Below are 13,209 nucleotides of genomic sequence, written 5' to 3'. Positions count from 1 at the left end.
TAGTGGGCCCCAAGAGATGTCTTGGAGCTATTAGAAAAAGGCTCAAAAAATAAGATAATAGATTTAGGACTGGAAAGAACCTCAGAACCATTTAAGTCAACCCCCTTCACTTTCCAGATAAGAAAATCAAGATTGACTTAGTGAAATGATTTGCACAAGATCACAGACTGGTGCATCAGAAGTAAAACTGGAATGTAGATCTGAGAGCCAGTGTTCTTCCCTCTGTTTCTAATGGTGGGGAAGTGGTTGCCATTTCCCCCAAATGCAATGCTTTTACCTTACATATCCATGACTTAATACTACTTAAAACCTTGTTCTGAGCAACTATCACTTGAGGAGTGCTATTTTCCATATTTCTCTTTGTTGACATGTTGCCTTGAAATTCTTCTGTAATTCTTAAGATCATATATTTAGAGCAATTTATTTTATAGATGATACTGAGGCTAAATTTCACATGTATATTTTATTTTCTCAATTGGGCTTTAAGATACTTGAGATCAGAAATTATGTCTTAATCTAACCCTATCATTCCCATAGCCCAGGACCTATTCTTTAATGATTTGTTGGATGAACATATTTTTTTTAATATTTTTTGGTATTTACTTTGGTGTTACTTGGGAACACAAAGCCTTGAAAACTCTGAAATGGGATTTACAAACATCTTTGTAAAGTGCAAATATCACTGAACAGAAAATCATAATCATTTTTCCTTAAGACTTTGTTTTTCACTTCATGAGAGTGAAGAAATACATTGCTAGAGATTACTGGCTGCATCTAGTTCTAGTTCAGTTTCCTATTTCTGCTTGTCTTTAGAGAGCCATAGTTCTGGTTGTGTTGGAGCAAAATATTTGCTGATTGGTCTCATTGGCCAAAACCCATTCACTGACAGTTACCTACAGACACAATGGAATTAATTTTTTTTAAAGGACACTTTTGAGCTTGAGCAAGCTGACTTATAGAGTGGTTTCTGGCTTATTAGTACTTTTGAATATAAACTTTGTGAATCTAAAACAAAAACCAATGATAGCAAGTAAGAGGATACCTAAGAATGCAACTTGTGAAATGTGTTGGAGTCACTCAATGGTAATACCATAGGGGACAAAGCATTTAGAATTTTAAAAATTACTCACTAAAAATTCATCCCGGATAAAGAACTTGGCCCTTGTAACTTTGGGATCTTCACCTGCATCAGGTGTTGCTGTGGAATTAAACACAGAATTGTACTCAGATAAAGTTAAATATAAATCACCATTTTTATATAAAAGCTAAACTAAACCCAATGCATGGTACTGTGCAATAATAAAAAAACAATAATAGACACAAGAACTCAACAACTACTTCATGCTTTAAGGTACAAAAGATCTTCCTCGTAGTAATCTGTGTAGTTAGATATACAATATTTTCTTCATTTCACAGAGGAGGAAACTGAGGTTGAGGAAGGTTGTATTATTGACTTGAGAAACAGCTGTTAAGTTTTGGTGGTGGGAATTTTTTTTAGTTTAATTTTTTTTCCCAATTAGCAGCTGTCTATCTTCTCACTTTCCCACCTATCTCTCACATTGAGAAAGAAAAACAAAACATATGTTACAAATATATAGTCAAGAAAAAATTATTGGTCATGCAAATTATATATATATATAAAGATCTCTGCACTCAGACTCTTTCACCTTTCTGGTAATAGGTGAGTAATATGTTTCTTCATTAGTCTTCTGAAGAGGTTGACAATTATACTGATCAGTTTCTAAGTCTTTCAAAGTTGTTTTGTCTTCACAGTATTTTTGTGATTGGATAAATGCGATTCATTTCATTCTGCATCAGTTTATACAAGTCTTGCTAGGTTTCTCTGAAAGTTTCATAATTTCTTAAAGAGCAATAGGATTCTGTTATATTTGTGTTTCATAAATTGTTATGCTATTTTCCAACTGATAGGCATCCCCTCAGATTCCAATTCTTTGACACTTTAAAAAGAACTATATTTTTGTATATCCTTACAGTTTGTTTTGCTAAATAAATCCCTCCTTTTATTTGCTTTCCCTCTAATTTCCTTTTTCTTCCCCTTTTTCTCCTATTTCCCAGTGAGTAAAATATATTTTAGCGCCCAACTCAGTTTAAACATATATGTATGTGTCTTTATGTATGTATTCTTTTCTCAATGAGGTTCAAGAGTCAGATGCTCCTCCCTTTTCTCTTTGTTTTTATTGACTAATATTTGCCTACAAAGTTATTGAGCTATGTGGGATAATTTTTTTCCAACCTTTTTCTCCTGCCAACCCACAGTGTATTTTCTTCCACTCAATTTCCGTTCTTTTAAGATTTTCAAGACATAATAGAAACATTCCCAGATCCTTTATCTGAATAGAGTATTGGGCCTGGACTTGAATTCAAACATAACCCCAAACATTTACTAGCTGTGTGACCTTGGGCAAGCCACTAAACTTATTTGCCTCAGTATACTCAGTTGTAATATGGGAATCATAATAATGCTTACTTCTCAGAAGTGGTATAACAATCAAATGAAATAAATGTAAAGCACTTGGCACAATGCCTGGCACCTAATATGCTTCCTTCCTTTCTGCTTTCCCCTCTCTTTCCCTTTCTTCCTTTCCCCTTTCCCCTGTGATGATGATAGTGTTCAGAGATAGATAGCTGAATCAGATCCACATATAAGAATATAAGCAATCTATCCTTTAGTCCTATTTTCTCTTAATTCCTGTGTTTGGATCTCAAAGTTTCTGCATGGCTCTTGTCTTTTCATCAGTAATGCCTGGAAATCTTCTATTTGATTAAATATCAATTTCTCCCTCCCTACAACCTCTCACCATGCTCCACCCCCTGTGGAATTATGCTCAGTCTTAACTGGGTAGACTATTTTGGGGTGTAAGCCTGTATCCTTTTATGAAATATCTGTGCACTTGTGAAGAAGGGCAGATCTGAGCTACTTCTGTTGTATTTAATCTAGGTTCTCAGGAACACACAGGCTGCAGTGTGAGCTGTTAGTGCTCCCAAAGTAAGTCTTATTCAAGGGAAAGTCTGATTACTCTTCTCTGTTCTAAACTCTACACTAATGTGGCTTAGGGTCTGAGCAAAAGCAGACTGCTGCTGAACTCATTCACTATCAGTCAGTGGGGAAGCTTAGCTGGCTTATGGGGACAGAATTATCAGCTTTCCTTTGGTCTGGGATTTCTGCCCTGGTTATTCCCTTCTAAGCTTCAGTGAAACTGAAAATGAGTGTGTGTATGTGTGTGTGTGTGTGTGTGTGTGTGTGTGTGTGTGTGTGTGTGTGTATGTATTTCACTGCTACTGCTTGTTTCTGAACTTTCTCCTCCCTAGAACACAACCCAAGGTAGCTCCCACTACCCCTGGGCCCAGGTCCCCTCTTCAGCCTGTCCTGTTTCTGTGACCTAGAACTGGGGAGTGAACAAAAGAACTGTCAAGTTGCACCTATTCCCACACTTTGCATGAGAGCACATGGTGGCCTGTGACTTTCTGCTATGGTTCACAGCCCCTCTCTGTGCTGGAGTGCTGGGTCTACTTCTGGCCAGACTGTTACCAATGTCTATAGATCGATCTCCCTAACTGGGCTGCAAAATGACTCATGAATTTTTTTCTAGTATTTCCCAACAGGATCCAATCTGGTATATTTGCCAGCTTTATTTGCGGGGCTGGAGGGAGCTGGCTGTGTTGTTGCCTGTTTGCTCACCATACTGGCTCTACTTCCAATCAGTTCTCTTAATGCAGCCAACTCTTATCTCCATCATGGGACTGCTGAGGACTTTGTCATCCCAAATCATCCAAGTTCTTCAGTGCTGAAGTACATTAGCCCAATTAGAAGCAGCTAGGGAGAAGGGTTTGTTTTTTGGGGATGGGATAGGTGGTATGCCACTGAGTTCAACCCCATTTCACAGAGGAGGAAGTTGAAGCTGAGAGATATAAAATGGTTTATTTGTGACTAGTCAAGGTCACAAAACTGATAGCAAGCATTCTTTTCAGCTCTACATCTATGCACCTTTACTCTGTTCTTACTCTCCATTGATAAAGAAAAAGAAAGAGAAAACTCAATAGTAACTTCTTCAGGAGTTCCCTTTTCATAAATCTTTAGTGGAATTGGAAGAAAAATGGCCATTAGAGTGAACTCCATATCGACTGGTTACTTGCTGTGTGATTATGAGCAAGTTATTTATCATTTTTGAGCCTGAATTTTTTCAACTGTAAAAAGGAGTTAATAATTGTACTATCATAGACTTGCTATAAGGGAAATACTTTATAAACAATAGAGAGCTATATGAATTGCTAATAATCTTGGGTTCCACATTTCCTCTATAAATGTATTTTTCCTCTAATAAATTTCCTAATATATCATTCTGAATGACCCCAAGAAATGTTATGTAGATCAACATTCTAACTATTAACAATTAATTCTGTGGTTCAAAAATACTGTTAATGATATTAGAATGGCAAAATTGAAGGTACAGAAGGCACTAAGTTACTTCAAAGCAGAAATAATAGCAAACAACAGATCATATCTGAATATTGTGAACTGCCATTTTTCTTCTGTGATACTCTTAAGTATACCCCAAGCAATATATATATACATACACACACACACACACACACACACACACACACACACACACACACACACACATATATGTTTATTTATATGATAGGAAATAATTATAAACACAAACCTTAAAAGACTGGAGGGAAGTAACTTTCCAAATTACAGACTTAAGAAGCATAATACAATTATACTCTAACTGGTAGCCCTTAGTTATTTTTTGCATGAAAATAGGTGAAGTGGAGTAGAGAGGAAAAGTTATTTGTACTTTTCAGAACTGTGTATCTGTTCCTAAATCCTGTAAAGACTCATAATAGAATCTTACCATCTTCAGGAACAGTGTAGTTCGCATACTCAGGGAAATAATCTTCAATTTTGGATTTCCCTGCTAAGACTTTTTCTGCCAGCATATCCTGTTTGTTCAAGAACAAAATGATAGAAATGGTTCGCAACCACCTGGAAAAGAGATACAAGAAAAAAATTTGTTTGTGATCTTCCTGAATTTTTCATAGACTTTTAAATGCTAAAAGCACTTTTTATTAAATGAATTCCAAATGTGCAAATTCTTACACCCATCCACCCCCACTTCAACCCAATCACCTGTTCAGTCAGGAAGACATTAACAAAAATTTAAGGAAGATATATCTTGTCAACATGTCATTTTCATATTCCTAGCTAATTCTTGCCCACGCTGATGGAGTATGGGAAGGGAGGAAGATGTGATATAAGTTGATTTGTGCGAAAGCTAAAACTTAAAATTTACTCATGAAATGAAAACAGTTAGATTACTTTTGTGGATCAATTAAGATTTAGAAAAATCAGAAAAGCCAAACTCTGGAAATCAAAGAGTTAATCAAATGCATGACTCATTAGCTAGTCACAAAGCTTAATTCATGACTTGCTCAGCTCCTCCTCTTCCTCCCCCATATATCTCTTCTGCACCTCCACAGAGATCCTGTCATTAAACAGGTCTAGTTCAAATCAATCTATTTAGTGTGCAAAAACTGGCTGGTTCTGTTACAGTAAACTTCATTTCTCAATACCAAATTTTCCTTTAAGATTCAGATTAGATTCTATGTTATCCATGAAGCCTTCCTTAATTTTCTGTGTTAATATTTTTTTCCCTTTTCAAATTACCTTGTATTATATATGTATACATGTTTTATCCCCACAGAGGAATATAAGGTCCTAAGGATTCATGGACAGGAGTGTTTTGCTATTGTCTTTGTATCCAAGAATACAATGAGCACTTAATAAAAATGTATAGGTATAAATAAGGTATCATTTTTATATAACATTTTCTATATGTATACTTGAATATTCTTATTGAATACAAAAGAAAACAAAGAAACTGCTAACTACTTTCACTATTTTAAGGATCTAATATTTTCTCTTGATGTACCCTTTCCTCTTTATAAACTTATGGTAAAAAGAAAAAATTGAAAAGAATAAAAATATCCTCAGATAAGGATATACTACAAACTGTGATAAATGCTATACAAAAGATATATGGAAAAATCAATGGGAACAAAAGAAAGGAAAGTTACCCATATATCAGATTCATCTGAAACTTTTTTTAAAGTAGCTTTTTATTAACAAAACATATGCATGGGTAAATTTTCAACATTGACCCTTGCAAAAACTTCTGTTCCAACTTTTCCCCTCCTTCCCTCCATCTCCCACCAGATGGCAGGTAGTCCCATACATGTTAAATATGTTAAAGTATATGTTAAATACATGTATACATATTTATACAGTTATCTTGCTACACAAGAAAAATTGGATTTAGAAAGAAGGTAAAAATAACCTGAGAAGAAAAACAAAATACAAGCAAACAATAACAGAAGGAGTGGAAATGCTATGTTGTGGTCCACACTCATTTCCCAGTTTTCTTTCGCTGGGTGTAGCTGGTTCTGTTTATTACTGATCAATTTCACCTGAAACTTTGTACATATTGAATACTAACCATGAAAAATTTGCCCATTTCCAAAGCTTGAAAAGAAACTTTTCTTCATATCCTTACTTCTGACTTTTTTTTTTTTTTTTAACCAGGTACAGTATATCTAGGTTAGGCATGTACAAACATTTTTTACAGACTAAAACTGACTTTGCATGAAGATTTTGCTCCTCTGTCCACCCGAAAATTAATATGTACCGACAAGGTTTTAAGTAGCATTTATAATAAGCTCTGCTAGTGAGCACTATAGTAAAGCTGATTTTATTCTTTATTTACCTATTATTCCAGATGCTTTTGAAAAGATCCAGAGATTCTCGTAGCCTGTTAGTATTATTGTCTTCCCTGATCACCATGTTGTAGCTACTGCAGGCTGCGACATAGATTATAGCAGTGACATCTTTGTGAGAGAAAAGAGAAAAGGAGAAGCACTTCAGTGAAAGAATGGGTCTTTGTTGTAGGATACAAGGCATAACATAAATACTTCAAGTGAATTTTGCACTCTATCTAGGTAAGCTATCAAATCTGGATAAGCAACACTACCAGCTAGAGTAACAACTGTGTTTTATAGTTACAAAACATTTTACATATTTTACATTATTTTATAAAATGTATAAGGTATTTAGGTAGAATAGATTTAAGTTTAAAGAGATTTTTGACTTGTTCAGTATTACAGAGCTAGTTAGTGACATGGATAGTATTTGAAATCATATCTACTGACTCCAAATGCAATGTTTCTTTCATTATATTACAGTTTCTTTCAATGACATTAGTAAGATTGGCTTGCTTTAATATAATTGATAAGGAATTTGCCCATGTTAGTAGTGTACATAAGAATTTGGGATTTTTAATTCACTTATGTACCAGAAACATATGAAACATAGCGGTACACAGAAACCAAGTAATAATGCAAATATAAAAAAGTGAGACTATATAACACAACAATGTACAAAAGTAGTAGGAAAAAAATATGAGAACTACATGTAATGTTTTAAAGCAAACATATTAAAAATTACCATTAAAGCATTGGATCCATTTTCTTCTTTCATCCCTCTGACCACCCACATCAAACATACTGTTGAAGAGCAAAAAGAAGTTATCTTATATTGGCAAATTTGGTTCACTATTGTAAAGAAATGTTTTTCCCCTCTAATTTCTTGTTCCCAAGTCCTGTCATTCCTTCCTTCAAAACATCTCTGGAATGTCCCACCTCCTTTTCACCAACTCCATTGTCAGAACTCTAGTCTATGGTCTCATCACTTTGCATTTAGCTCACTAGCACAAATATAGCTGATCTGCTTGCCTTTAGTCTCTGGCTTGCTCTCTCTCTTTCCCTCTCTACTTCCTCTTTCCTTTCTATCAAGTCAAAAATTTAAAAATACTGCTGCCTTTTTTTGGATGCTATTTTAAGATATGATAATAGATTAGAGCTTAAAAAGACCTTAGAGCTCATCTCTAGTCCAACTTTTTAACTTTATAAATAAGAGAATTAAGGCACAGAGAGATTAAGTGACAAAGACAGAATTTGAACTCAGGTCCTCTGATTCCAAGCCCAGTGTTCCTTCTCTTATGCCATGTCTTCTCAGTTCAAGTAGTAGCATGAACTCCCAATACTTAACTACATCAAATCCAAATTTTTCTACTTCATTTTTGAAGTTCTTTATTAGTTGTTCTTATTTTTAACCATTCCTTGGTCTTCATTTTATACACTGAGAGTGATCTCAGTTTCCCATACTCTAGCTAAGATCATTTGTTATTCCACACTTTTTAGTAATGCTATTCCCATTTTTTGGAATGCTTTTTTTTCTCTTTATAATCTTATCCATATTTTCAAGGCCCAGCCAAGTTTCTCCTCCTCTATAAAGCTTTCTTTTAATACTCTACTCATACTGATTTCCCCTCCTTTGATGAACTTGTATTACACTTACATTCAAAAGCCTACAGATTATCCTTTAAAATATTTTATTGATCTGAGGAGGTAAGAGGGCATGGAGAAAAAAGGAATTTATAGGAGACTAAAAAAAACCTTTTTTTTTTTTGCAAGGCAATTGGGTTAACTGACTTGTCCAGGATCATACTGCTAGAAAGTGTTAAATCCGAGGCTGCATTTGAACTCAGTTCCTCCTGACTCCAGGACTGGTGCTCTATTCATGGCGCCATCTAGCTGTCCCTAGACTAAAAATTTAAGGCATTTCTTTATATGATAATCTGTTTTATAAAGATAGTCACCAGTTCAAATGAAAGTCCCTTGAGAAGCTATCAGAGAAACCATCAATGAAAAAGATTTACAAAGATAAAGACAAAAAGATAGTCCCTGCTCTCAAGAAACTTAAGGGAAATCACTAGATAAATCCAAGATAAATAGAGAGTAGCTGGAAGGTAATTTCAGAAGGGGAAATAAAAGCCATTGGAGACCAGAAAAGGCTTCAGCTGTGAAAGGTGAAATTGAGTTTCAAAGAAACCAGAGAAAATAAGAAGGGGTGAGGAAAGAGCATTTGAAAGATTGGGAGACAGCGAGGGCAAAGACCCGAAGATAGAATGTTGTTTAGGGGCAACAACAGGTAAATCAATGAAGATGAATAGACAAGGATGTGGAAAGGAGTGAAGTATAAGAAGACAATCACCAGATTGTGAAAAGCTTGAAATTCCAAAGAAAGGACTTTATTACATTTTATCCTGAATATAGTGTGAAGAGTGTCATTTGAATTTTCTAAGTAGGGGGAAGGAAGAGAAACATGATTATACCTATATATTAGGAAAATCATTTTGGTAGTTGAATAGTGCATGAATTCAAGTGAGGAGATCCTGAGGCAAAAAGACCAATGAGGAGGGTATGAAATAGCCTAGAAGAGAGTTGATGAAGGCTTCAACTAAGCTAGTGGCTGTGTGATGGAAGGAAGGGGACTTACAAGAAAATGTGAAGATAGAAATGATAAGATATGGCAATGAACTGGATAAGTGGGGTGAGTAAAAAGTGAGGATATGAAGATTATATTGAGGCTTAGAACCTGAGTGACTATGAGGATGATAATGCTTTGACAATAAGATAGAAACATATCTTCAAAAATGGGAAAGTTTTGGGGATTAAGGGGGAAGATAACAAGGGGAAAGTTTCTATTGGAGGGAAGATAAGTTCTGATTTGATTGTGTTGACCTCTGAGAATCATCTACATAAATATTCTAATTTAATTCACAGGACCCAATGAGATCACCAAATGTGATAATAAAGAGAGAATGAAAGAAAAAAAAAATGTAGAACAGAGTTTTAGTGGATACACACGGGACATACATAAACAAATTAACTAGAGAATGATACAAGATAGAATATGACCAAGTGCTATATTCTGAGAGGCAGACTCAAATTTCTAAATGAATCTAAAAGATTACTGTGAGTTGAGTTGTTTAGGGAATGTGTCTTGGAGTAAGTGGTATGTTAGGTGAGCCTCAAAGAATGGCTAGGATTTTCACTAATGGAGGACAGCATAAACAAAATAGTCCCTATAGTACTAAAGTAATTTCTGGCATTTACAATTAATCACACCATTAAAAAGAGAGGTTGAAAATATATGACAGAAATTTTTTTTCTTTTTTTTTTTTTTAACAAGCTGATCCCAGTACTAGTTTATCATTAGAAGTAATATACTTACTGAAAATTTACTTTATCTACTTGAAATCGTGTTTCAAAAATTCCTGATGTCAAAACTCTGCATCTGAGTAGATCCTAGAAATATGAAAACATAAGTAAACCTTATGACATGATTTTTGCTGTCAAAATTAATACCATAAATGTAATTATGATGATGACTTTATGTCAATTTCTTTTCATTAAAAAAATCTGAAAGTTTGGTCTTTTAGGAGAACATCCTATGGGGTATTATGTCCCCAGTGGATGCCAAAATTAATGAGTTTTCTTCACAGAAAAGCTCCTTTCCTCTCATATAAAAGCTTTAGTTCTGTTAGCACAAATGGAAAGAGGCTCCACCTTAAGCTTTAGGAAAAATTAGAGCACAAACCATAAGAAGCTCAATTCCACATCTGTAGATGATATAGAATCCTGGAGCAGATGGCAATTGATTATTGTCTTGTGGCCTGGCTTTCTTCACACTTCTATTCTACTTGAATAAAAAGCTAGTATGGTCAAATTACCAGTCACTTTAAATTAAAGAATCAATCATCAATGAGAAAACCATATCATTTTACATAGTTGACCTATTAAATATATTATTATCACCATATTATTGTAATACTATCATTTTCTTCTCCCTAGAAATTGGGTTTTCTAATCTAATATAGTGCTATTGAATCAATCAACACTTTAATAAGAGCATTATCTTATTTATTTATATGTGCATGTGTATGTGTATATATACATGTATGCCATAGTCTGGGGCAGCTCTTGGGTTTAGGATTAAGGAATTAATAAATATTAACAAATAATTAAGAAACAATAACAAAAATACTAATAATGAAACTTATATTTGGATGTATTTTCTCATTTTTCATTCCAGAGTATTTTATATACACTATTCATCTGATCTAACTATCCTTTCAATGCTCCCTAGATATCTGAGTTCAGCTGAAGAATGTCAGAGGATGTTGGATGAATTCTAGATGTTTCAATTCATATAAGACAGATATTGGGAAGTACAGACTGACTTTCCTGGAAAGAGATAGGGAAAGACTTTTCTGCATGACAGCTGGGACAAAAGTTGGTTGGATGTAGAGAGGAGATTTTTGAAGTGACTATGTACTACATTAATGTATCCTTTGTACATCCTGACACTGAATATAGTTCAGGAGTTACCTTAGTCTATGAAGATGACTTATGGTTCAAGGATATAGGTCAGAGGCTAGGAGATATTCACCTATCATTTCACAAAAACAATAGTGGATCCTGATACTACTCAGGACCAATGGAGAAACACTGAATTAACATTAGATGCTCTTCTTTATGGAAATCCTAAAGAAGTAGCTGTTTAAAATATATTTAGGAACCTGGCAAAAGACAAGACACTCAAAACATAAAGAAAATTTATATTTTTTGGTAAAATAAAGGTTTGTTTTTTCTGCTCACAACCATAATAGAAATGAAAGTTAACCAGTGATACCATTTCTATTTTTGCTGATGAAAATTATTTTGATTCTGGCAATTTTATTGAATCGAGAAGAGGTTACTCTATGTTTATGTTCCTTCTGCAGCACCATTTGGCTCCTCTCTTAGGGATGACATAATCAGTAGTTACTCTTTGAAAATTGCCAATATTCATCTGTTTTAAAAGCTGTTTCCTTTTATTCCAGAAGGATAGAGAAAAAACATTTTCTTTGACTTTCTATTGACAGACACAGTTAACCATTTTGCATATTTCTCTGTGAATATATGATGATTATAATATTTAAAATAAATGCACAAATATACATACTAATTTTTCCTACAAATGAAAATAAAAATTTAATATCCAAATTGGATTATTAGGAGAAACAACAAATTCTGCATTAGAGATTTAGGCAAGAGCATTATTATTTAGAAACACTTTTAGTGAAATAATAAAGCACTATTTAGTATAAATATTTATAAAACCATCTGAAACTGTCTTATTTTTTATTTTAGGAAATAAATGAGTAAATTTATTTCTCAGAGAAGCAAGTCAAGAAAAATTTGTAAAAGAAAAAAACTCTCACATAAAGAGATTAAATTCTCTCCCAGGGAAAGATTTATTATGTTTCCTCATGTAATTTCTAAGGAAAGTCAAGAGAATCTTTGACTAAAAGAGAATGTTACATAATTTAGTTGGATGACAGATTAGGAATTTTCAACCTGTTGCTTGGGAGTATTAGAGTGTTTGGTAACATAAGAAAACTCGACACTTGAATCATTTAAATGACATTGCTGAGAGAATAGCATCCAAGTAATATTAATTGCAGTGTCATTGATATTTTTACTTTGATAAAATCATGTTCTTTGCTTTTACACTTTGCTTTATTAAAATACAATTTTTGGAGTGGAAAAATTAACATATATAATACAGAATTTAATGACTGTTAGGCTTTAAAAGTTGGGCTGCTTTGAGTATCCTTATTTTTAAAGAAATAGGAGATTGGTCTAGATGATTTCTGATGTCCCTCCTAGATCAGTGATTTTTTGATCCTGTTTTAGAAATTAAAAAAAAAACTTAACAGTTTATGAGGTTGGCACGTATGAAACAAAAATAAGAAGAAATGTCAGTTTTCGAAAAATATTTGTTTTTAGCACAAGAACAAATTTCAATTTTCTGCCTGGGAAATACCCGCGACAAATGCAATAAAACAATATTTACCATTTATGTACTGCTTTAACTTTTAAGATAGGTTCACTGATATTTTCTTATTTTATAACAACCCTGAAACATAGATAGGCCAATTATTCTTACTCTCACTTTACATTTGAGAAAAATAAGATAACAGTCAATCACGCTATTCATATAGTGAATTAGAAGCCTGGGTTTCCTGACTAGGAGTCCAGTATTCTATCTACAAGTCCATATTTCAGTTCCAGATAGAATTTTAATAATAGAATTTTAAATAAATTCTATTCACATAGAATTTAAAATAAATTAAAGGAAAAAACCCTCACTTGTAAATATTTAAATAGTTTTGGTATGGTAGATTCAAGAATCATTATAACTATTTTATTATCATATCTAATCTTTCTAAAGGTTTC

General features: G+C 33.7%; 1 protein-coding gene across 2 annotated transcripts in view; it reads right to left on the bottom strand.

Annotated features, from left to right (window-relative positions):
• Positions 1–13,209, bottom strand: part of GNAL (G protein subunit alpha L) — a 462,472-nt gene that overhangs the window by 4,716 nt on the left and 444,547 nt on the right. For both annotated transcript variants that reach the window (XM_051970476.1, XM_051970477.1), the window contains exons 7-11: positions 10,160–10,233; positions 7,529–7,587; positions 6,792–6,912; positions 4,884–5,014; positions 1,131–1,198 (exon numbers count right to left, since the gene is read on the bottom strand). In XM_051970476.1, the coding sequence (XP_051826436.1) occupies positions 1,131–1,198; positions 4,884–5,014; positions 6,792–6,912; positions 7,529–7,587; positions 10,160–10,233 (453 nt within the window). The remainder of the gene's footprint in view (positions 1–1,130; positions 1,199–4,883; positions 5,015–6,791; positions 6,913–7,528; positions 7,588–10,159; positions 10,234–13,209) is intronic.

The sequence above is a fragment of the Antechinus flavipes genome, chromosome 1 (assembly GCF_016432865.1).
Source record: "Antechinus flavipes isolate AdamAnt ecotype Samford, QLD, Australia chromosome 1, AdamAnt_v2, whole genome shotgun sequence".
In the NCBI taxonomy this organism is placed as follows: Eukaryota; Metazoa; Chordata; class Mammalia; order Dasyuromorphia; family Dasyuridae; genus Antechinus; species Antechinus flavipes.
This window is presented reverse-complemented; position numbering and strand designations above follow the sequence as displayed.